At 46.6% G+C, this 25248-nt stretch overlaps 1 protein-coding gene across 4 annotated transcripts; it reads left to right on the top strand.

Annotated features, from left to right (window-relative positions):
• Positions 1-5153: 5153 nt before the first annotated feature.
• UBL7 (ubiquitin like 7) lies at positions 5154-22177 on the top strand. 4 transcript variants are annotated; one of them, XM_079768865.1, is made up of 11 exons: positions 5154-5263; positions 6568-6780; positions 8072-8191; positions 14097-14179; positions 15190-15274; positions 15810-15867; positions 16604-16737; positions 16995-17044; positions 17258-17425; positions 17967-18089; positions 21935-22177. In XM_079768865.1, the coding sequence occupies exons 2-11, from the start codon at positions 6597-6599 to the stop codon at positions 22070-22072; spliced, it is 1143 nt and encodes a 380-aa protein (XP_079624991.1). In that variant the 5' UTR covers positions 5154-5263; positions 6568-6596; the 3' UTR covers positions 22073-22177. The 4 variants fall into 4 exon arrangements, with proteins under 4 accessions (XP_079624991.1, XP_079624992.1, XP_079624993.1 ...); XM_079768866.1 differs by having other exon boundaries at positions 5251-5389; XM_079768867.1 differs by lacking the exon at positions 5154-5263 and adding an exon at positions 5270-5401.
• The last annotated feature ends 3071 nt before the right edge of the window (positions 22178-25248 follow it).

Genomic DNA, 25248 nt, shown 5'->3' with positions numbered 1-25248 from the left:
CAACAAATAATCAATTTGAACCACGCTTTGATCGTGAAATGACCAGAATGTTCCAGGAGACGCGGCAAAGTAATTTTGCTTCATGATGACGCACCATCACACACTTCAAAACCAGTTAAAGATACGTTAAAAGATCTTGCCTGGGAAGTATTAACCCACTTGCCCTATTCACCAGACCTTGCTCCTTCAGATTACCACTTGTTCCAATGGATGGCACACACACTTTCTGAGCAGCACTTCAAAACATAAGAAGTGGAAAATTGGGCCTCTGAATGGTTTGCCTCAAAACAAGAAAAGTTCTATTGGGATAGTACGCACAAATTACCTGAAATATGGGGGAAAGGTGTAGCTAGCGTTGGACATTACTTTGAATAAAGCACTTCTGATGTTTCTCTTGAAATTGTCGTGTTTTCTTTGATTAAAAAATCCGTCATTATTAACCGGTACACCTAGTATTCCACCGATGCAAAGGTGGTTAATATTTGCAAATCAATAAATGTGATACACCACATAAACAAATTGAAAGACACAAATCACATGATCATATCAACAGAACCAGAAAAAGCATTCGACAAAATCCGACACTTATTTTTTATAAAAATTCTAAGTAAAGTGGGAATAAAGGGATCATACCTCAACATAATAAAGGCCATATGTGCCAAACCTGCAGCGAATATCATACTCGATGGTCAAAAACTAAAACCATTTTCCATAAGAACAGGAGCAAGACAGGGTTGTCCACTTTCACCACTCTTATTCAACATAGTACTAGAAGTCCTAGCCACAGCGATCAGACAAGGAGGCAGCTGATCAATGTTTCTCTCTCATTGATGTTTCTAACTCTCTATCCTTGATGAACAAAACAGATCCAGAGCCCGGCTGGTCTGGCTCAGTGGTTGAATGTCAACCTATGAACCAGGAGGTCTTGGTTCAATTCCTGGTCAGGGCTACATGCTGGCATTGCAGGCTCAATCCCCAGTGGGGGGCATGCAGGAGACAGCCAATCAATGATTCTCTCTTATCTTTGTTTCTATCTCTCTCTCCCTCTCTGAAATCAATAGAAATATATTTAAAAAAAACAAAACAACAGATCCAGAGACATTGAAGCATGCAACAGATTGACGTATTTCAGAGAGAAGTAGAGGAGGGGAAGAGATTAACCAAAGAACTTATATGCATACTAGAGGCCCGGTGCACAAAATTCGTGCACGGGTGGGAGGGAGGTCCCTCAGCCTGACTTGCATCCTCTCCAATCCGGGGGCCCACAGGAGGTGTCCTACTGACGGCTTAGGTCCGCTCCCCGTGGTTCTCTGCTCTCTGCGGGGCCTGCCTGCTCCCGGGTCGCTGCGGTGACAGCCAAGCAGGCCCTGCTAGGAGCTGCCTCCTCCCTGCTGTCAGTCTCCACGGAGGCGATGAGGTTAATTTGCATACTCACTTCTGATTGGCTGGTTGGCATCACGAAGTGATGGTCAATTTGCATATTTCTCCTTTATTAGTGTAGATATGCCTAGCTCATGGACAGATAATAGTGCAGGGAAGGCCTGTAGAGGGTTAGGGAGCAGGATGGAGGGGGTCTATGGAGGTCAAAGTATTACAAAAGGGTCATCTGTAATACTTTCAACAATAAAGATAAATTTAAAAAAACACACAAAATAAGCCAAAAATAAGATTTACCCTAAATGTAAATGGACCAAATTCACCAATAAAGTGGCACAGAGTTACAGATTGGATCAAAAAACAAAATCTAGCCCAGCCATTTTTGCTCAGCAGTTGAACTTTGACCCCTGCCAGGGGCGTGTAGAAGGCAGCTGATGTTTCTATCTCTGTCACTCTCTTCCTCTCTCTCTCAAATCAATAAACACATATTAAAAAATAAAACAAATAAACCCAACCATATGCTGCCTTCAAGAGACACATCTAAGCTGCAAAGACAAAGGTATTTTTGAAATGAAAGGGTGGAAAATGATTCTCCAAGCAAATAACATCCACAGAAAAGCACGTGTAGCATACTTATATCTGACAAAATAGATTTCAAGATAACAAGAGACAAAGATGGACATTTTATAATGCTAAAGGGAACACTACATCAAGAAAACAGAACACTTCTTAACATATGTGAACCCAACCAGGGAGCACTGAAATATATAAAGCAAGTACACACAGAACCTAAGGGAGAAACAGATCAATACACAATCATAGTTGGGTGCCGAGGTGTTTCTCAGCATCTAGAAGGGTTCAGGAATCTGAAGAAGGGCTGCGAGTAAATTAATTTGGAAGGCATTTTGGGGAGCCAGAGGAGACCTAGCTTCAGTAACCAAGTTCTCTACATTTCTGGACCCCCTGGCTTTTTATTTACCCAAATTTCCCTAAAGCAAAGCAGATGTACATATCAATGGTCAAGTTTTGGTAAACAGTAGAATTATCAGGTTGGGAGAACTGCCCTCAGCTGTCTGGCAGCAGGCAATCACTTGTATCTTCCGGTTTGGGGAAATGCTTTCAGCTGTTCCAGCAGCAGGTAATGTGATTCAGCCCTGCTGAAGCCTCAAGGTTCACCAACCTTTTGATGAACTTCTTGCATTTAAGACCTGCTGGAATTAGCCCCCAGCAGTTGGGGACCTTAATACTCCATTGACAGCTGTAGATACGTCATCCAAACAGAAAATCAATAAAGGAATATTGGCCTTAAATGACACACTAGACCAAATGGGCATAATTGACATTTATAGAGCCTTTCATTCCAGTACATCAGGCTATACATTCTTCTCCAGTGCACATGAAACATACTCAAGGATAGACTATACATTAGATCACAAAACTAGCCTCAAAAAATTCAAGAAGCTTAAGCTTATACCAAGCATATTCTCTCACCAGGATGCCTAGAAATTATAAATCAACTGCAAAAAGGAAGTAAAGAAACTCACAAATATGTGGAGTTAAACAACATACTACTAAAAAATGACTGCATCAAAGAAGAAATAAAAGGTGAGATCAAAAGATATATAGAAATAAATGAGAATGACAATATGACATATCAAAACTTCTGGGATGCAGCAAAAGAAGTAATAAGAGGGAAGTTTATATCATTACAAGCCTATCTCAAGAAGCAAGAGAAATCACAAGTAAACAACCTAACATTACATCTTAAAGTACTAGAAAAAGAACAAAAGCAACCCAAAGTCAGCAGAAGAAAGGAAATAAAACTGCAAATGTGCATTCGTATAATTTGTTTTCCGTTAGTTACTGATTGGCCTGAGGGTTTAATGAATAGTTGTCCACCACTGTCTCACAGATGGTTAATGTATCAGTCTCCAAATGTGGACTGGCTGAAGGACAGGGTCCGGACACTTCTTACCTCTTCTCTGGTCATTCATCTTTGTTTGGTGTCCAGGTTTCTAATTTTCTCTAGAATCTGTCCTTTGATTCTTAGCTCAAGTCCTATTGGGTAAATTGGCTCTCAAAGAACCTATTTGGCATAGGCTTATTCCTTTATTCATTTAGTAATTTATCATTACAATGTTTCTGAACATTGTAATGATTCAAAATTTAGGTTTACCTCCTCTCCTGGAAGCAAAAAGCTCTAGCAAGACAGCCACATTTGGTAGATAGCTTCAGTCTGAATTATTCATTCAACACGTATTTATTGCTCACCTCCTATGTGCTAGGCCAAGGTCAACTACTGAAGATAAAGTGGAGTACAAGATAGTCATTGTCCATTCCCCTATGGAGATTATAATGAAATCAATAAAAACAAGACATTAATGAGCACCTAGTATCTCAGATCCACTTCGAGGAAGACAAAATGAAGACAGGGTCCCTGCTTTCTTCTGCAGATAGTTAAGGCACAACACCGAATAAAATTTAACACCAAAATTACGTGGCTCAGGTGCAAGTGCCTTAGTAGAAACAGAGGAAGGCAGGCCAGATAGTTAGGAATTCTGAAAGGGAAAATATATCTAAAGGTGAGTAGGATAGGGAAGGGAGTACTTTGAGGACAGCCACGAGGAACCTGGACTTGAGTCTGAAGATGGAGACAGACATCTCCACTAGCCTGCTCAGTGGCTGCCCTAGTCCCAGGCTCTACTCTGGGATGTCCCAAAATTGTACTTTTACATGAGGGCACTGGGCCCTGGGCCGCGTGGGCCCGACTTATGTTGACAAGTTAGCTGGTCCCATGAGAGCGGTGGGGTCGTAGCCAAAGAGAATCAGCCTTTAGCTGCTATGACCTACCTCATTATTTTCTTATATTCACCTTTTTTCTTCTTCTTTTTTTAAAATATATTTTATTGATTTTTTACAGAGAGGAAGAGAGAGGGATAGAGTTAGAAACATCGATCAGCTGCCTCCTGCACGCCCCCTACTGGGGATGTGCCCGCAACCAAGGTACGTGCCCTTGACCGGAATCGAACCTGGGACCTTTCAGTCCGCAGGCCGACGCTCTATCCACTGAGCCACACCGGTTTCGGCTCACCTTTTTTCTTTACTTGATTAGAGTTCAATTAGAAGTAGCCCTCCTCTTCAGCATTTTATCTAATCCTATCTTCTGTGCAAACCTAATCCAATTCTAACTGGGGAGCTAAAATACAGTTCACCGTGAGGGTTCTGTGGAAATTGCTCTCCCCAGATGGTTATGTGCATGACCATTGTATAACCCCAGCACGGCCCGTCGGGCGGACCTGAAACCCTTTAGGAACCCACCTTCCCGGTCGGCCGGGATGGGTAGGTTTGCCGCGAGGAGTTGTGGCAAGGAACACACAGACTCCGACTTCTCCGAGGGCACCGATTTCAAAGTGCGGATCGCAAAGAACCGCTGTGGGGTGTCCGAGGAAGCCGCTGGGGAGAAGGTCCTCATGGGCCGAGGGCAGGGGCGTGAGGGGGTCGGGGTCCGCCGTCCGGGCTGGGGCCCCGCAGCCCGCGGCCCCTTCGGCAGCGCGGTAACCGCCCGGCGCCGCCCGACTCCGCACGCTCCCGGCCGGCCAGGGCCGCCGGCTGTGCTCGCCGCCCTGGAACACCGACAGGGAATAGGCAGCAGCGGCGAAACCACCCGGAAACCCTGGCGCGGAGGACTTCCCGTCACCCAGAAGCCACGCCCTCCCGGAACCGGACGTTTGCAACCAGCACCACTTGCTGGTCTATTAATAGGGGCGGGGTATCAGAGGAAACTGCAACTCCCAGCATGCAGCGCGGAGCGTCCGGCTTCCGGCGAGAGACCCGGAGCGAGCGTTTACCCCGGCGGCTGTGCGGCCGGGTTCTTTCCGCGGGACGGGTGAGGGCGCTGGGCCCCGGGCCGCGCGGGCCCGGCTGGTGTTGGCCAGTTAGCCGGTCCCACGGGGGCGGTGGGGTCGTAGCCAGAGTGTCTTCCCCGCTGCCAGCCGCTTGTGACCTTGTGCCGGTGAATGTCGGGGTCTGTAATAGGTGGACGAGAATGCCTGCCTCGGGGAACGATTGTGAGGGTTAAATGAGCTACTAGGGTGTGTGAAAAACCCGTTTCCTCCCTGTCAGGACTCTGGGGATGGGAGGTGCCTTGAGGATGGCTTGGGGCCTGTTGAGCAGCCTGCCAACCTCACAACCTTTTCTTTCCTCGTCCCTACTAGAGCCTTTTGAAGCAATAGTGATTATAACAAGGGCTTTTCTTGCCCTACAAGGTTATTCCACCCTCAGAATTTCTGATACATTTTTTAGTACCTATATGTGCCAGGCACTGGGACAGGAATGGCAAAAAAAATCTAATCTTTGCTTTCAAGGGCCTCCAAGAATGAGTTGGGGTGGTGTGAGGTTGGAAAGTAAATAGATATTTATAACTCTTTGCCCTGAAAGAATGTGGGGACAGCAGAGGAAAGGGAGCGAGGATAGAAGAGGTGGTGTTTGTGTTGGTCTTGGTAGGAGTTTGCTGTTTTGCTAAGGGGACAAAGAATAGGAATTACAAGCAGAGTTAACAGATGAGTGGGAGTGTAAAGTGGGGGAGTTTTGTTTTGAATGGAGACTTAGTGGGAGTCGGACCAGGTTCTGTTGGCCGGAAGGCTGGCAGAGGGAATAGATATGAATGTTTTTGTATTGTAAGCCAGGCTGTGGGGTTTAGACTTATTCATAAAGGTGATTTAGAGTCACTGGAGGATTTCTAAGCAGAGGAGTAACTTGATCAGATCTTTAAATGTGTTGGGTGGCAGCATGGATGTTTGCTAGCAAGAGGCAAGAGCCAGAGAACTTGTTATAAAGCTCTTGTAATAGGTCAAGCAAGAGATGTGAGGAAAATCCGAAATGAGGAGTGCACATAAGGGAGAGGGTTGGATGATCTCATTTGAACCTCACAATATTCCTATTAGGTGGGCTGGTGTTTTTATGTCTACTTTAAAGATGGAGAAACTGAGGCCTAGAGAGCTCAAGTTCCTTGCTGTCCATCATAGAAGGAGTAAAGAGCGGGACCCCAGATCCTAGTTCTGGTTTGATGCTGCATCCTGTGCTTTTCCAGCAGTGTCACTGAATTCTCTCTCATCCAGCCTTTAGGTGGGGTGCGGGTGGAGTAGGGTGGTGATCTGTCCTTTAACCACTAAGGGCTCCTTTTCTTTACAGGGAGAAAGAGAGAGCGTGAAAGAGAGAGGATGTCTCTCTCAGATTGGCACCTGGCGGTGAAACTGGCTGACCAACCACTTGCCCCAAAGTCTATTCTTCGTTTGCCAGAGACAGAGCTGGGAGAATACTCACTGGGGGGCTATAGTATTTCATTTCTGAAGCAGCTTATTGCTGGCAAGCTGCAGGAGTCCGTGCCAGACCCTGAGCTGATTGGTGAGTCTCAGTGAACTAGGGATGGGCTGCTCTTTGATCTCTTTTTTGGGGAGGATACTTCTGGAATTACAAGGGTAAATTAAGAATTTGGGATTTGTTGCCTCATGATGTTAATACTTCAGAGAAGTGAATTTTGGGTGAAAAGAAGCACAAATCAAATAATAAAACTAGCCCTGGCCAGTTTTGCTCAGTGGTTAGAATGTCGGCCTGGGGACTAAAGGGTCACAGGTTTGATTCCTGGTCAAAGGCACGTGCCTCAGTTGCAGGTTCAACCCCCAGCCCTGGTTGGGGCAAGGTGGGAGGCAACCAATTGATTTGACTCTCTCATGTGGATGTTTCTCTCTTTCTCTCTCACCCTCCTGCTTCCCTTCCACTCTGTCTAAAAATCAATGGGAAAAGTACTCGGGTAAGGATTTAAAAATAAAACTATTGGTTGCCATTTTAGTTGTGTTATTATACTGAACTACTTTATCACAAAGTTTTTAACCATGATGTTGAATTCTTTCTCTGAAAGAGCAAGAATTTGGGGTGGGATAGGGAAGGAGAAGATGGTCAGGGAAAGCCCTCTAGCATATGACATTTTGAGTTTGGTCCTAAGGAATTATGAAAAAGATTTTTGGTTGGTTGGTTAGTTAGAGGGAAAGCAGTGAAAAAGGAAAGGAAGATGGCAAGGCCATTCTAGGTGGAGGAAGAAGGCATTAAATATAACAACTAAATATAAAAATTTATAATAGCTAAGGGATCCAATGGGCAAAAAGTGTGTTTTTAGTCATAAAAACACTGGGTTCAGCCCAGCCAGTGTCGCTCAGTGGTTGAGGGTTGATCCATGAACCAAGAGGTCACAGTTCGCTTCCTGGTCAGGGCACAGGCTTGGGTTGCAGCCAGGCTCAATCCCCAATAGGGGGCGTGCAGGAGGCAGGCAATCCATGATTCTGCTCATTGATGTTTCTATCTCCCTCTCCTTTCCTCTCTGAAATTAATAAAAAAAATCTAAAAAGCAAAATACTGGGTTTATCCTTTTTTGTTGTTGCATTTTCCCATTTACTAGTATTTAAGTTGAGCAGTCTCCACAATGTTAAGCTCTAGAGCTTTCTTGTACATAGATAGTGTATTTTATGAGTTTGTATTTGCTAACAATTGTTATTAAAATGTATTTATTAAGACTACTTTGTAAGCATTTATCATTCTCCAGCTATCTGTCTAATCAAAATAAGGTTCTTAGGGGACAGAAGACACCTAAATTGTTTTGAGGGGCAAAGTATAAATGGACAGTTCTTTTTTTTTTTTTTAGATCTAATCTACTGTGGCCGGAAGCTAAAAGATGACCAGACCCTTGACTTCTATGGCATTCAACCCGGGTCCACAGTCCATGTTCTTCGCAAGTCTTGGCCAGAGCCTGATCAGAAACCAGGTGACTGGCCGTTGGCGCTTAGACAGGCAGAGCTTCAGTAGTATCAAGGGAAGGGTCTAGGTTTTTGAGGCACAGGTCTGGGTGGATGGAACAAAGGAGTGATTTACTGAAATGGTAATAGAGGATACCTTTATTACCTATTGGGTTGGACGGCATTGATAAAACAAAATGCAGTTTTGAGCTTGCGGCCAACACCACTAACAGATGGGAATTTTGTTTCTCTACTTTTTAAGTTCATTGTCCACTGTTTTAATGGGGTGGGAAGTGTGTGCATATTTAAACTCCTTTAGGTTAATAGTTTATTTCTCGGTGAACTTTGTATCTTTTTGTTATTGTTCTTACTAGAAAAAAGCTGGGGCCCTGGTCAAGGTTTCGGGTTTGATCCCGGGTCAGGGGACATACAAGAATCAATTAAGGAATACATAAATAAGTGGGACAAATTGATGTTTCTCTCTCCCTCTCCCTCTTCCTCTCCCTCTCTCTCTCTCTCAAATCAATAAATAAAAAAGAGAAAAAGGAAAAAGCTGGGAAATCCTGGCATTCCTCTAATGCAGCAATTTTCAACCAATGTGCCACAAGAATTTTTAAAACATGCAATACCTGACTGACTTCTTTTCTCTTAGATTGTCAAATAAAAAAATGACAATAGCCAACACAATAGCCATCCAGTTGAATGGATCAGTTGCACAGGAGTGGGCAAAAGTGGGTTTACAGTTGTTCATGGGGAAAAAAAAATATAAAAATATATAACACAACTGCAAATCTACTTTTGTCCATCCCCATACCTTTTTTTTTTTTTTTTGTCAGATTAGCAAAAAACACATTTTTTGGTGTGCCGCAGAGTTTTAGTTTGTGTGCCATCAGATGACACAGGTTGAAAATCGCTGCTCCAATGCCATAGTTCTCTTGTTGGCAAATTTACCAGCAAACTGCCTCAGGCAGTGACTTGTTTAGTCAGCTCATTTCCACCTGCTATAGTGGGAATGTATTTTTCTGAAACTTGAAAATATTCTAACAGTATTAAAGTAGCTCTTAGAGAAAACATACAAAACCTCTCATGTATTTTGGATTTATTAATAAAAGGTGCTGCTTGGAATTTATAATTTAAATTTTGCATCTGTGTTTTAAAAGCCTCCCCAACAATAAAGCTAGGTTATATAAACTGTTAAACTGTCAGTTTGATATTTTTATAATGTTCATGATTGCTATGACTAGTTCTCAGCTGGAAATTTACCCTCTTTTCAATTCTAAACATAAAGGAGAAAGATCTTTTGCAAACTGATGGGAAGTGAGAAAGAGAAAGGTAGTCTTTGATATCCAGAGGTTGGCCTGATCCTCAGTGAGGCCTTGGAACATTAACCATTTCAGATCACCAATATCTACAAGGCCACTCAGGGACCATAGTGGATCAAGACAAAAACAAGAGCCCTCTCATTTACCTGGACATTGTCCAGATCACAAAATTACAAAGTATCCCTGTATCCTGGCCATTATGAGTGATTACTGCTGCTTTCCAATTACACTTTTTGCCTTGCTCTAGTTTTCCTTCTAGGTAAGAATTATTAAGATATCCATCATAAAATCACCCCACTTCCTGACAGCATCCACTTTAAAGCAAAACCCCACTTCCTTAATCTTCCCCCAGGGAATCCGAGAGCTTCTCCTCTGTAAGGAGCAGTAAGTTCAATTTGTGCAATTGCAAGTGAGCCCCTTGGTCTTTGGCTAGAAGGCACTGACAGAAGGAAAGGAACATTTGTTGCTTCTTCCAGCCAGATTGTGTCTCTTTGCTTTTTCATTTCCTAATTACAGTGGCCCTGCAGGATAGGTAACAAAATTAGCATTTTATAGATGAGCAAAAAGGGGATTAAAAGGGCATTTATTCAAGGTCACCTACTTAGAAAATGAATGCAAGAGCTGGGATGTTAATGCAGGTTTTCCTGGCTCAAGAGGCCGTGTTCTTTTTACCAGGCTGGCTGCCTCCCACTTCCAAAAAGTGAGATTAGCTCAGAGATGTCATAGAAACAAACCATGACTCTTAACTGTGGGAACCCCTTTCACGTCCCGTGTGATTCAGGGTTCCGGTTCAGGGTTCGGTTGCTGGAGAAGGGCCGCACGCAAATTAGAAGAGACTAGAAGAAATTTAATTTGGCAATATGGGGGGCCAGGCGGGAGCCCACCTCTAGTGGGAGGATTGCCGCTAGGCTCTGGCCTTGCTATGCCTTTTATTGAGACTACTAGAGGCCTGTTGCACGAAGATTCGTGCAATAGGCCTTCCTTCCCCTGGCTGCTGGCACCAGTTTTCCTCTGGCACTCGGGACCCGGGCTACAGCGGAGCCTTCAGTCTTCAGTCTTCACTCAGGCAGAGCCTTCAGTTTTCACTCCGTGCATGTGTATGCAAATTAACCCGCCGTTTTGTTGGGTTAGTTTGCATGCTCACTCCCGATTGGGTGGTGGACGTCGCAGATGTATGGTCTATTTGCATCTTTCTCTTTTATTAGTATAGATGGGTTACACCCAACACCCTTAAGCAGGTTTGGGATACACCCATAGCCCTTAGGCAGGTAATAATCGGATTATCTTATCAGTAAGGATTTACAGATTACAAGATGGGGAAGTTGCCTGTTACCATTATCTCAATTAGATAGGGAGTGGTTGGCTCTGGCCTTTCAGAGCTTCAGGGTTGACCAGCCTTTTACATCTTTTCTATTAGTGAGACAATGGTCGGTTTCCAGCACTTAACCAATTATTGGTTTAAGATATTAAGTCCTTTTCCTCTCCCCTCTGCCTGGAGATTTATTTTGGAAACAAGTGGACTTTTTATTAGGAAGTTAAAATAAACTTTTAGACCTGGAAAAGAAACTGTTTTGCCACAGCATTTATCCTTGAGTGCTTTTCCAAAAGGAAGCACATTTTGTTTCCCTGCCAGATTAGCACCTGTAGGAGAAGAATCTGTCAGACCTTCTTTTCCCACCTGGATCCCTGGAAGGTCACAGATCTCTTCAGGATCTCCATTAGCCTCCTATTTGAGCAGGGATGTGTATCCCAAGCTCCAGTCACAGCAAAAGACTTTCTGTTTCTTCAGAGCACCTCATATTATTTCTCCATGCCTTCACACATGTTCTTGCTTAAACGTGGACTACCTTCTCTCCCTAACAAACATCAGCTCTACCTTAAATACCCTCTCAAATGGTCTCTCCTGGGAAACATCTCTGTGTCCTAGCTGTCCCTCTCAGTAATGGCTACCTGCCTCCTGTTCCTAGTGCTGGGGTCCGCATCTCTGCTGAGGTCCTCAGCATGGTATTTTGTAATAGTGTGGTTTTTGTTTGATCTAGTCTTTCTCCTGCTGTCCTAAGAGTCCCTGATGTCAAGGACTCTTATTTTTTTATTTATTTTTTAAAATATATTTTATTGCTGAAACCGGTTTGGCTCAGTGGATAGAGCATAGGCCTGCGGACTCAAGGGTCCCAGGTTCGATTCTGGTCAAGGGCATGTACCTTGGTTGCGGGCACATCCCCAGTAGGGTGTGTGCAGGAGGCAGCTGATCTATGTTTCTCTCCCATCGATGTTTCTAGCTCTCTATCCCTCTCTCTTCCTCTCTGTAAAAAATCAATAAAATATATTTTTTAAAAAAGACACTTAAAAAAAATATATATTTTATTGATTTTTTACAGAGAGGAAGGGAGAGGGACAGAGAGCTAGAAACAATGATGAGAGAGAAACTTTGACCAGCTGCCTCCTACACACATCCTACCGGGGATGTGCCCGCAACCAAGGCACATGCCCTTGACTGGAATCAAACCTGGGACCTTTCAGTCCGCAGGCCTACGCTCTATCCACTGAGCCAAACCGGTTTCGGCTAGGACTCTTATTTTTTACATTCTTGTGCCTTGCCCAAAACCAAGCATGGAGTAAATGCTTAGTATATGTTTGTTGAACATATACTTAAGTAAATTAGGTAATTAAGATAAATATTTTCAGGAGAAATAATCGTCACAATTAGAACTATAGGTAAAGATGTGGTTCTACATGGTGATGCCCCTGGCGTGTGACAGTATACAGTCTACACAATCACTAGTATCTATCCTAGGTGAGGGTAACCACACTTTTAAAAGTATGACCCTGAGTGAACTTTTTACACACTCCCCCGTTTTACCTACATTTCTACGCTTATGAAATGGGCTGATGTCCTAGGTAGTAAAGCAACCAACTAAAACTAAGACAACTGCTAAACTTTCCCTTACATATGATTCATAGTGTCCAGAAATAAAAAGAAGAATTTTGAGTCTCAGTGAAACATGTGATATCAAGCATGTGATGAAAGTTTGTTAAGAATCCTAGAAGGGCCCTGACCGGTTTGGCTCAGTGGATAGAGCGTCGGCCTTTGGACTGGAGGGTCCCATGTTCGATTCCAGTCAAGGGCATGTACTTTGGTTGCGGGCACATCCCCAGTAGGGGGTGTGCAAGAGGCAGCTGATCGATGTTTCTAACTCTCTATCCCTCTCCCTTCCTCTCTGTAAAAAATCAATAAAATATATATATATATAAAAAAAAAAGAATCCTAGAAGGCCGAAACCGGTTTGGCTAAGTGGATAGAGCGTCGGCCTGCGGACTCAAGGGTCCCGGGTTCAATTCCGGTCAAGGGCATGTGCCTTGGTTGAGGGCACATCCCCAGTAGGGGGTGTGTAAGAGGCAGCTGATCGATGTTTCTCTCTCATCGATGTTTCTAACTCTCTATCCCTCTCTCTTCCTCTCTGTAAAAAATCAATAAAATATATTTAAAAAAAGAAGAATCCTAGAAGTACAGTGTATATTCTTGGTCCCTCTTGTATTTTTTTAAAAATTCAAAATATTAAGGAAGCCTGAAAGAAAATATCAAAGAGAAAACAATATATTTTTTTAACGTATTGTGTCAGTGTAGCTCAAGCATGTCAAACTCGCAGTCCGCGGGCCGCATGCAACCCACAATGAATATTTTTGCGGCCAAGCCAATATAACGGTATGTAAGAAATGTTTTAATAAAAATTTCGTGACTTAATTTTTACAATATCCTGTTACACATAATTATTAATAACGAACTACAATGTTCGATAATGACTGATGACTATAATTGTGTTGCATTCATTTCCCTTACATGCCTTTACGTGCAGGCGCACCATTTCTCTCCACTAATTCTAGCAGCGAATATTTTAGCAGCCGATGGCCACGCCATTAGTCTTGGACTGACTTGTTTGGTGTGCGCAACAGGAAATTTCGCTTTCGGAGAACAAGAAAAATAGGTTTATTTGCATTACGCTTATTAATTTGTGCAGTTACTCCGTGTCTGGTAAGTTAATGTTCAAGAAAAAATACTAATTTTTATTAAAATGTTCTATTATTATATGTTAACGATGACTCATTTATTTCAGCCCTTTGTATTCAGCATGTCTCTATCGAAATAAACCTATGTTTCTATGAAAATTGAAGGTTTTGGGGTTTTTTTGCGACCCACATAAACTTAAACCTTGTTTATTTGGCCCGTGTTAGCCTTTGAGTTTGACATGCTTGGTGTAGCTCTATATTATTCAAATGGCTTGCAGCACTTAGTTTTAAAGCATTGTGTAAACTACTGAGTTGGTTATACCTGTGTAAGAAGTCTAGAATTCCTGCAGTGGGGTGTTGATCAGAACAGTTTCTTTCATGTGATAAGATTCCCCTCTCTTGGAACTTGGACTAATTCTCTCTGAAGATGCTTAAAAGGGCAGTTTTTACATCTGTATCATAAATGGGTTTTCTTGAATGGGCATTCACATTCTTAGTGGGATGAGGAGGGAGGGAACCTGCAGACCAAGCTGTACCCGGACCCATGTTGTGTGCCTGCAGCACTGGCAGGGCCTGGGCTGGAGGGTAACTGTGTGTCTTTCCACAGAGCCTGTGGACAAAGTGGCTGCCCTGCGGGAGTTCCGGGTGCTGCACACTGCCTTGCACAGCAGCTCTTCCTACAGGGAGGCGGTGAGTTTGTGCTACAGCCCCCTGCCTGAGACTCTTGCCAGGCCTGCAAGAGAGAGTGTGAATGCTGGAGAGTGGTGTAGAGTGGGAGCTGGGAGCCCGTTGCCATGGCTACGAAGAGTTCCTTGAGGAGTTTTTGCCACGTCTGTGGGTCTCAGTAGAGTCCCCCCAACCCCCATCTTTCCCCAAAGAGGCTGTAGCAGCTAGGTATTGTTGATTGCCATCTAATGAAAATGATACAACCTCTCCTGATACTGGCCTCACAGAATGAATACGATTACAGCCAAAGAATCCGCATATGGTTTCTGCTGGGCCTCATTCTTGGAAATAGTCTGAACTGCCTGCCCACTGCTCCTTACCTGGATTTCCTTACTGGGAAATACACTGATGTCTTTCTATAGGAGAGTTGATAAGCAAAAAAGTAATACAGCTGAAACTTCCCAGTATATGAATATGAAATGATAATTCTGCAGTGATTAAAAAGAACTTGGGCCCTAGCTGGTTTGGCTCAGTGGATAGAGCATCGGCCTGCGGACTGAAGGATCCTGGGTTTGATTCTGGTCAAGGGCATGCACTTTGGTTGCAGGCCTGACCTGGGAGGCAACCAATCGATGTGTCTCTCTCACATCCATGTTTCTCTCTCTGTCTCTCCCCTTCCTTTACACTCTCTAAAAATGAATGGAAAAATATCCTGGGTGAGGATTAACCAAAAAGAAAAAAAAATAACTTGGGACCAAAGGAAGCTTTGTTATTGGCTTGTAACGAGAGCTTTTAATTTTGGAAGCTTTAGAAGTATAGATGGGGGAAGGACTAGAGATGGAAGGTTTACTGTGATAGTGCCCCTCCAGTAAGCCGAAATCTCCGAGAAGAGGCTCACCTGTTTCCTGGGACCGTTGTTTTGCTGTGGTGGTGCATGTGCCGCACTTAGAAGCGGGGAGCACTTCAGCGGGGGCGGGAATGTGCTCAGTGGATCAAGCTGGCAGAGTACTCGGTCCTCCCCATTTCCCCGGCAGGTCTTCAAGATGCTCAGCAACAAGGAATCTCTGGACCAGATCATCGTGGCCACCCCCGGCCTCAGCAGTGACCCCATTGCTCTTGGTAAGTACAGAACTGAACTTGGGGCAATAGGAGTTGTTGGAGAAACCGAAACCAGAAGGCGGCAATTGCCCTAAAGAGACTCTGACCACCTTTTGAGGAATCGCTGGTCTTGCTGGGGGAGGGGAGAACCAAGATGTGATACACACACCTAGCCTTCCCAGAGCTGTCAGCCCCTCAGAGATCATGGCCTGACTAACATCATAAATCAGACTAAGGATGAAGATGAGGGCAGCAGTTAGCCCAAACCACAGTAATCAGGGAAGGCTTCCTGCACATACGCCTTGATGGCTAAGGAAGAACCCAGAGATATGGGGAGAAGAAGCCGGCGTGTCAGCACACAGTATGTGACTTAAGTGCAGGGAGGGTGGCGGGCGGGAACAAGATGGAGAGCACTCAGTCGTGCTGCTCGGTGTTTTGTTTCTCCCCCTTCTTACCTGGGTGCTCTGTGTCTCCGTGGAGCCAGTTGCTCTGAGGCTCTTCTCCCTCCTGGGTCTGGCTAAGTTTCAGTCTCTGAGGTGAATCCTGTTCTCCTTAGGGGTTCTCCAGGACAAGGACCTTTTCTCTGTCTTTGCTGATCCCAACATGCTTGATACGTAAGTATACCCATCTTACTAAAGAGTTCCCTATTTCTCCTCACATGGTTGCGCCAGAGCCTGATTATTGCCCTGGATTCTGCTCATGGAGCCCAGTCCCTGTCTACCCCAAGTCTACCTTCTCAATATGTCAGGAGGTGAGAAAGAGCAGGAATGTTATGTGGGAACAAGGAGACCAAGGCAGGAACACCTATTGTGGAGGTGAAGCAGGGTCTGAGGGAGGTGGCCTTGTGGGCTAGGCTCAGATTAGCTCTCATTCAGTAGCTAGGAAAGATTCTTTCAAGGACAGGAAGCTGGGGAAGGAAGCAGGTGCATCAATCCTTATTGTTTTAGAGCTGGAAGGGCCGGCAGAGGTTATGTCTCTATTTTGCAAGTGAAGAAAACAGCTCTCCCTCTCCTACTCCCCAAGAGAAGAGAAGGGACCTGTCAAAGATGGCCCAGGGAAGTAGTGCTAGAGTCGAGACCAGAAACTGACCACTGAGCCTCTCAGGCTGTCCTGTCCTGTCATGCCCAAGGGAAGGTGAGGCATCTACAGTGGATCCCAGGACTGAAGGCCTTGCCACTGTTGCTAGGGACAGAGCAGAAGAGGATAAAGCGAACTGAAAGGAGGTGCTGAAGACTGAGGAATTTAAGGGCAGCACAGGCGGCGTGATAGTTCTGAGGGCCACCCAGACTTTTGTCATGGCGAGGGTGCCCTCCTTAATCACCCTTGGGTTTCTTCCTGCTCCTGTTCCAGGTTGGTACCTGCTCACCCAGCCCTAGTCAATGCCATTGTCCTGGTTCTGCACTCGGTGGCAGGTAGCACGCCGCTACCGGGGGCGGACTCCTCTTCCCGGAGCACGCCCTCCAGCTCTTACCGGGACATGCCAGGTGAGTCCCAGGGGAGTGCTGTGCAGGCCCCCTCAGGAGCCGGCGGCAGCTCAGGAAAATGCTTTACTCAGCAGCTATGTATAGCACTGGCAGAGGGTGTTCCTTGGGGATTCTTGGTTTGAGTCCGGGAGTGCATCTGTCCTGTCATTTTCCAAGGAGAGAGATGAAAATACGGATTTGGAGAGTATCTGAGCTGAGATTCTGGAGCTACGCCCGTGCCTTTCTGTTCTTCCTGAAATCTGTTCTCCCTCCTCCAGGTGGTTTCCTGTTTGAGGGGCTCTCTGATGATGAGGACGACTTTCACCCAGTAAGTGGCCTGGCTGCCTGCCCTTTGGGGAACGTGGTGCCAGGGATGCTCTCCTCCCTGGGACCCGGAGCCCAAGCTGTGAGGTCGTCGTAGGCCCTTTAGTGGCCAAGTCTCTGTCATACTCTTGCTTCTGAACTTGGCAGCAGGGGTTGAGAGGGTATCTGAGATTGTCACAGGGCCAGTTTCCTGATTCTGTGTGCCTCTCTTCTCCAGAGAACCAGGTCCATGCCCTCTAGCAGCACACCCAGCTCCCGCCCAGCGTCCTTGGGGTACAGTGGAGCTGCCGGACCCCGGCCCATCACCCAGAGCGAGCTGGCCACTGCCCTGGCCCTGGCCAGCACTCCAGAGAGCAGCTCTCACACGCCGACTCCTGGCACCCAGGTATGGAGAGAGGGTCGGAAGATGGAGGCTGGGCCCCAGGAGAGAAGCTCCCCAGTGGCAGAATGGATTTGCCCTTGCTGAACCTGGTGCTAGATTTGGTTTGAGCTGAACTCTGCCTGGACCCTCATTTCTCACTGTGAGACCTTTTTCTCACTTGCCTTTAGGGCTCAAATGGGGTGTAGCATTCCTCCTCTTAGTAGTTCAGGAGACCCTTTCTCACATAAAGTGCGCTTTCCCATCCCTGACAGGGACCAGCCCTCAATGGCCTAAGCGTTCCTAGTGATAGTTACTACAGCTTCCAGCGCTAGGCCCTAGGCTGGGTTGGGGGCTCAGTTTCATTCCCTGGAGCGGAAAGAATGGAGGCCTTCCTGCCCACCTAACGACCTTCAGGTACCTCCGTGTGCTTGTCTCATGCAGGCCCCTGTTGGGAGGCAATGGTTGGGCACCCCAGGAGCACTGTGAGGAGATGTGACAGCACTGGGTATGTGCTGGGAGATTGAGATGGTTCTGAGGGTGGCCTTGACCACTGGTTTGTTTCTAGGGCCATTCCTCAGGGACCTCACCAATGTCCTCTGGTGTCCAGTCAGGGACGCCCATCACCAATGATCTCTTCAGCCAAGCCCTACAGCATGCCCTGCAGGCCTCTGGGCAGCCCAACCTTCAGGTCAGTCTTCCCACTCCTGGTGTCCATGCGGCTTTCCTGGTTACTTTGGATACCAGGTTTTTTTCTGCTCCCTGGGGGGCCTTCCCACTTGGCATGTTTCACTCCCGGTACAGCCCGGGCATGTAGCATAACGGGAGGATACTCCAAGCAGGGGCCGTTGTCCCTGTGACTTCCACTCCTGTACCAGTGACCATGGCCTGACTCCACTGAGCACCTGGCTTGGATACTTATGGTAGTTGTGGTCAGTTCCGTCATTCCGTGAGTGTTGCCTGAGCACTGAGCACGTAAATGCTGAGCCTGGGCCTGGGCCCCGTTCCCAGGTAGGGATGAGCTGTCCTCATTCCTGCCACAGAGGGGCATCAGATAGTTAGGTACTGAGCTTGGGGAGCAACAGAGCAACAGGGTGAGAAGCCTGCCCCAGGCTTGAGGTGATAGCCTAGGTCAGACAAAACTTGTCTGAAGAAGGGGTGTTTAAGCTGATTGTCAAAGAACTAGTTAGAGTTTAGCCAGGCAGGGAAGGGGGTGTTTGGGGTGGAGGGATGGTGTCCAGGCATGTGTGGAACAGGGACATGTGACAAACTCAGAACTACAAGGCCCTAGGCAGTGTCCTCGTGGAGAAGATTCTGAGATACAGAGCTAGAGAAAAGGAGAGCAGGCGCCTGCCTGAGCGTGAGATCCAGAGTGCCTGGTAAGGTAACTAGGCTCGATCCAGTCATCACTCGGGAGCCGTGGGGGGTTTTAAGCCGAGTGACACCGTCTGCTGTGCTTCATGGCACGGCCACCTTGTGCTTCATGGCACCGTCACCTGTGCTTCATGGCACGGCCACCTTGTGCTTCATGGCACGGCCACCTTGTGCTTCATGGCACAGTCACCTTGTGCTTCATGGCACGGTCACCTTGTGCTTCATGGCACGGTCACCTTGTGCTTCATGGCACGGTCACCTTGTGCTTCATGGCACGGTCACCTTAGCAACTAACTGGAAGATCGGGTTTTATTGCATGTTTTCATGCACAGCTGTCTGCTTCACTGTTTTCTTTGCTGCTCACAGTAAGTGTCGGGATGAGCATCATTTCTGGAACGTGTCAGGGTCAATAAGCCAGGAAGTGGTAGAGACTAGGTTCAAACCGTGTGGTTTTGTCTATCCCATGCGGCCCAGGTGGATGGTGAGGGCAATGGGAGCAGGACCCATGGACAGCTTGTCTTTTCCATTTATTATTATTTTAAAATACATTTTTATTGATTTCAGAGAGGAAGGGAGAGGGAGAGAGAGGGCGAAACATCAATGATAATAGAGAATCATCGATTGACTGCCTCCTGCAGGCCTGTTACTGGGGATTAAGCCCACACAACTCGGGCATGTGCCCTGACCGGGAATCAAACGGTGACCTCTTTGGTTCATAGGTCAACGTTCAACCACTGAGCCACAGAATTGAACTGTGACCTCCTGGTTCATAGGTCATCGCTCAGCCTCTGAGCCACGCCGGCTGGGCTCTTTTCCATGTCTTCATCTTCCCCAGCTGGAAGCCTGTTCACCTTGCTCTCCAGCTCAGGAGCTTTCAGGGTTCCATCAGGCCTGTAAACTGAGTCAGAATTGGTTTGTGTGGGTTTTAAAAGCCCTCCACATCTTCCGCCTTCCTGCCTGCATGGATTTACATTTCTTTCCCACTGCCTTTTCCTTCCCACAGTATGAACACACAATTTTTCCTAAGTTGTGCACTTACCTCCTTCATGAGATAGAATAAAGCTTTGAGAGTACAGAAAAAAAATGTGGGTTAAATTTCTTTCAACTCTTACATTTGAGAAGGCTTTTCATAACTGAAAGTCAAAATCCAGGAGTTTATAAAAGTGAAAATTTATGCATAGCAATACAAACAAACAAACAAAAATAGGCAAAGTCTGGCCCTAACTGGTTTGGCTTGGTGGATAGAGTGTTGGCCTGCGGACTGAAGGGTCCCAGGTTTGAGTCCAGTCAAGGGCATGTACCTTGGTTGTGGGCACATCCCCAGTAGGAGGTGTGCAGGAAGCAGCTGATTGATGTTTCTAACTCTCTATTGCTCTCCCTTCTCTCTGTTAAAAAAAAAAAAAATCAATAAAATATATTTAAAAAAAATAGGCCAAGTCTGATTGCTAACAACAAATTGGGGGGAAATCTGTCATACAGTGGGGGGAACCCTGATACATAGAGGGCCCAGTAAATGAGGACCAACAACTACATATTGACTATTCCTGGAAGTGCAGTGCAGACGGCATCCTCAGGATATGCTTAAGGCTGGAGCAAGGCTGCCACCCAGTCTACACAGAAAAAGGGGGAGAGGCCATGAACAGACTATTCATGGAAGCGCAGTACAGATGGCCCCTAAGCCATGCAATTCCTCGCAGTCTCACTTCTCAGAATTTATCTGGAGATGTATATACATGAAGAAGACATTTGTACAGAGTCAGCCACTGCCATTGTCCTTTCAATGGCAAAGGGTTGGAAATAGCCCACTTACGGTACATTTCATGACATCCATGGGTTGGAGTATTATATGGTTACTAGAGACCCGGTGCATGAGTTCGTGCATGGGTGGGGTCCCTTGGGGTGGCCTGCGGGGATTGGGCCCCATCTTGCACCCCCAGCCTTGCAGCCCCGCAGCCCTGCCTGGCACCCCACAGTGGCCTGATGCCGCCCTCTCACCTGCTCCACCATCCCACCTGCAGAGCGATCAATTGGGGCCGGGTCCCCTGCCCGGCTCCCTCAGTGCCTGGGAGCCGGGTGGCGGCCCCACACCCCGCTGCTGCTGCTGCTGCTGCTGCTGCTGCTGCTGCTGGTCGCCATTGGCGGGGTGATCGGGCTCCTGCTCGCACCCACCTTGGCCTGGTGCCGCCCACTCACCTGCTCGACCATCCTGCCATGGTCCCGCTCTCGTTGGGGCCCATCCGGGCCAGCAGCACCTCCACTGTCACCCGCTGCCAGTGCCGCGTGGCTGAAGCTTGCCATGTTCTGCACCGCCCTCTGGTGGTCAGCACACGTCATAGCAAACAGTTGAACTCCAGGTTGAACAATTTGCATATTGGGCTTTTATCATATAGGATTAAAAAGTTCTTTATGTCCTTGGCTGGGTGGCTTGGTTGGTTGGAGTGTTGTCCCATGCACCAAAGCGTTGCGGTGCTATTCCCAGTCAGGGCACATACCTATTGTGGGTTTTTCCCGGTCAGGGTGCATATTTGGTAGGCAACTGATCAAAGTTTCTCTCTCTCTACCCGCTCCCTTCCTTCCTTCTCTCTTCCTCTCGCCTTCCCTCTCCCCTTCCTTTCTCTAAAAAAAGGAAAGAAAAAAAATTCTTTATTTTCTGGCATAAAGAGATGTCCAGGATACATTGAGAATGTTAAAAAGAGGGGTATAGATATAGAAGAGGAATATAAGAAAAGTATTAATACAGGAATATATATTTGTCTTCTCAAAATATAATTGGTTATCAGTTATGAGGATGGGAGTAGATGAGAGTAAGACTTTTCACTATTTATTATGCTAGAAAACAATTTTAAAATGTATCCTCCTCCTCCTCATGCATGTGCGCGTTTATGTCTGTTTATACATATAGTAGGAGAAAGAAAGTAATCTTTTGAACTTCAAACACTGAGTAATTTATGCTTTTGATCCTTGTGTTAAAATTTTCCTTTTTTTATTGGATAAACTTTTAATTTGTTCTCTGAACCCACAACCTCTCTTGTAGTCTTATTAGAAACCCTATGTTCTGTGGAACTTCAAACCAGTGAATTTCCTCTCCCCTCAAAGGACAGACCTAAGTGAATCTCCGTAGGATCCCAACTAACAGTTTTCCCTCTTCCTGTCTTTCTGCAGAGCCAGTGGCAGCCCCAGCTGCAGCAGCTGCGCGACATGGGCATTCAGGATGATGAGCTGAGCCTGCGGGCCCTACAGGCCACTGGGGGGGACATCCAAGCGGCTCTGGAGCTCATCTTTGCCGGAGGAGCCCCATGAACTCCTCCTTAACCCCCAACAAACTACTAAGGTGGCTGCCCATGGGAGGCCTTCCTGGAGGTGCCCCATCTCTCCTCTCCTTAATACACCTGATGGTTGACCTTTGCTTTGTCCAATGCTTGGCCTTTCTGGCTGATCCATGTTGGTGGAAACCGTGGGGCAAGCATGATGTGTGGGTCTTGGTGTTGCAATATCAGGGAGCAGAGGGTGGAGATTTTCAGTTCCATGTCATGGGATTCTGTGTGATGCCCACATTCTCTTTCGGGAGAAGTTTCTGGTGATAGTCCCCAAACCCTTTGGTACTCTGGGCTGTGGCATCCTCAGGATGTGCCTAAGGCTGGAGCAAGGCTGCTGTCCAGTTTCCAGAGTGTCTGCTGTGTTCCTGCTGTGGCCAGAAGAGGTTTGTGTTTCTGAGATGACTACAGTCTAGGCAGAGGCCAGGTGCACTTTCAGAGAAGCAGGTAGGGGCAGCTTACCCTCCACAGCAATTCCTCTCCGAGGCTTCTAAAAAATTCCTTGTCTCTCTACCATCCTAGTTTTACCAGGCACTCTTTTTTTTTAAAGGCTTTTTCTTTCTCTTTTTGTTTTTGTTTGTTAATCCTGACCAGGGGATATTTTTCCATTGATTTTTAGAAAGAGTGGAAGGGAGAGAGAGAGACAGAAACATCAATTTGAGAGAGACATCGATTGGTTGCCTTCGCACATCTCCAACTAGGTACATGCCCTTGACCGGAATTGAACCCAGGACCCGTCAGTCCACAGGATGACACTCTCCACTGAGCCAAACCGGCTAGGGCTCACCGGGCATTCTTTGATGTCTGTTCTATAATGATGCCAGACTACAGGCTTCAGAACTGCCAGGAGGCAGGTCACTCTTCTCTGTCCTGAAGGCGTAAATACAAGAGCACTTACATAACAATGCTAAACAACAATACAACAGGCATAGGTCTTAGCTTTTATATCGCAGAGAGGGCACCAACCCAAGCTGCTGTCCCATCTGCCCGAGCTCTCGTTCCCCTTGGCACTGCATTCCTTGCCGCACTGCAAATATGTCCCAGTTGAATGAGTGGGTTTCATGTGCTTTGACTACTTTTTCAGAAGAAAAATCCTTCCCTTCAGATTGTGTTTCCGTAGGAAACTGCTCAGAGGACTGCTCCTGCCTGGTGCCTTGGCAGGCGGTCGTTCCATTCACAGAATCACAACCATGGTCATTTGGCTTCTGCTTGTCACCTGGGACAAAGGTTTGCCACTTACAGACTGCCTACTGTGAACTTTGTTCCCAGTCTGTACCCTCAGCCCCCTTCGGCTCCCTCTGCTTCACTAGCATGGCTTCCATCAAGGAGACTAGTGCAGTTCACTTGCTCCTTGACTCCAGCGTGTCAGTGATATTCCTAAAGGGAGATACTCAGGACGATGCACTATTCCAGAAATAGCCCAAATGGCACCGTGTTCTTTCCTTCCTCCAGAAAACGTGAAGTCTCTCCACATTTCCCTCTCAATCCTAGAATTAATGTTGAGAGGCGTTTGCATTGGCTGAGAAGACAGAATAAACCCACCAGGGCAGACCCGTTTGTGCCTCAGTGGGTTGCCTAGAGCCCAACTGCCTCTTGTGGTTGGGACAGAGACCAGGAAGACCTGTCTTTGAGTCCAGTGTCTCCGGCTGGTTTGTGGGAGAAACAGGGCCAGCTCCATCTTCATGGCCTGCCTTGGTGAAATGGGGCTGACTCAGCCCACTTGTCTCCATGGTACAGCTGACCTAGAGCGGTTTCCTTTCTGTGGCATCTCATCCCCTGCCCCCAAGGGACTGCCTTCAAAGACACCAGGGCTCCTTAAGTCCCTGCCCTGTTATGCTGTGGAACATTTGGGTAACCCTGTCCTGTCCCTGAAACCGACCCCTAAATATCAGTTATACTGTTTCCCAGAACTGAGCATCCCCACTACTTCCTTTTCCCTTCTTTGCCAGCTCTTTCCTCCAGGGTCTTGGCAAGTTGGCATTGCTTCCTGTGGCCATGTTTTAAATCTGTTGAGTTTGATAAGTGCCCCTACTGAGCCTGCGCTTTCCATGGGCGAAGGACTTCTTCCTCACTATTGTCCCCTTCACCCTATCAATAAACATTCAGCCTCTATTTTGTGCCAAGTGAGAAAGATGGGATCTTTGCTCTACCAGAAACAGGTCAATGGTTAAACAGAAAGTTTATGCTAATATCTGGTGAGAACCAAGCCAGGCTGGTCCAGTGGGCATGGGACTCATGATAGGGGAGCTAACTTGGGTTAGGGTTAGGGGCTCTGTGTGTGAGGGATAGTTTCTTGGAGAAAGTGACATCTAAGCTGAGACCTGGAACTAGGCGCCGTTGCTTAGTTGGTTAAAGCGCCTGTCTGGTAAGCTGAGACCTGGAGGGTGAGGAGGAATTGGGCAGGAAGGTGTACACGCTGTCTGGGCTGGTGGTGCAGGAGTAGGCGGTGGTGCAGAGTCTGATCAGGCTGAGAAGCTTGAGCTTAGTCTTGAGGGCAAAGCGCACCCTGTGGATGGCTTTAGGAAGGGCAGTGGGAGACCGGATGTGTGTATGAGATAATCTGACAGTTGTGTGGATGCTGAATTTTTGGGAAATGAGGCTGGGATTGGGAGACCAACTAGGAGATTCCCTGCCTCCAGATGAAACATGGTAGGTCCTAGACTAGAGCTGTAGCAGGGGAGCTGGGAGGAGAGGAGGATGAGAGATGTGAAAAAATTAGATGCAGGGAGAGGGGAAGGGGGAGAGAGGAGGCAGGCAGGATGTGAGTGTAGGTGGTAGTGCAACAAGAACAAGTGGTTGGGGTTGGAATTTGGAATGCAAGTCCAGTTTTGGACAAGTTAAGCTTGAGGTGCCATGGGACAGCCATGTGGGGATGTCTTGTAGACAGTTGAGTGTTTCTAGGATGTATATAGTGATCAGGAAGTTTTAAGTTGAAGACTGGGCCTGTGTCATGTGAGAAGAGGATTCAACTTTTTAGGCAAAGGGAGTAGGCATACCCACTTTATAGTAAATGGTGAATAATGGACATGGAACATGGAAGGGGCCGGGATCTGCTGCTTTTTTATTTAAAATATATTTTATTGATTTTTTACAGAGAGGAAGAGAGAGGGATAGAGAGTTAGAGACATCGATGAGAGAGAAACATCGATCAGCTGCCTCTTG

Source organism: Cnephaeus nilssonii, assembly GCF_951640355.1.
Source record: "Cnephaeus nilssonii genome assembly, chromosome: 4".
Classification (NCBI taxonomy): domain Eukaryota; kingdom Metazoa; phylum Chordata; class Mammalia; order Chiroptera; family Vespertilionidae; genus Cnephaeus; species Cnephaeus nilssonii.
This window is presented reverse-complemented; position numbering and strand designations above follow the sequence as displayed.

Coding starts and splice junctions, on each gene's coding strand:
- UBL7 (XM_079768865.1), top strand. CDS start 6,597: ATGTCTCTCTCAGATTGGCACCTGGCGGTGAAACTGGCTGACCAACCA. Junction 6,781..8,071: donor GCCAGACCCTGAGCTGATTG/GTGAGTCTCAGT, acceptor TTTTTTTTTTAG/ATCTAATCTACTGTGGCCGG. Junction 15,868..16,603: donor GATCCCAACATGCTTGATAC/GTAAGTATACCC, acceptor CTCCTGTTCCAG/GTTGGTACCTGCTCACCCAG.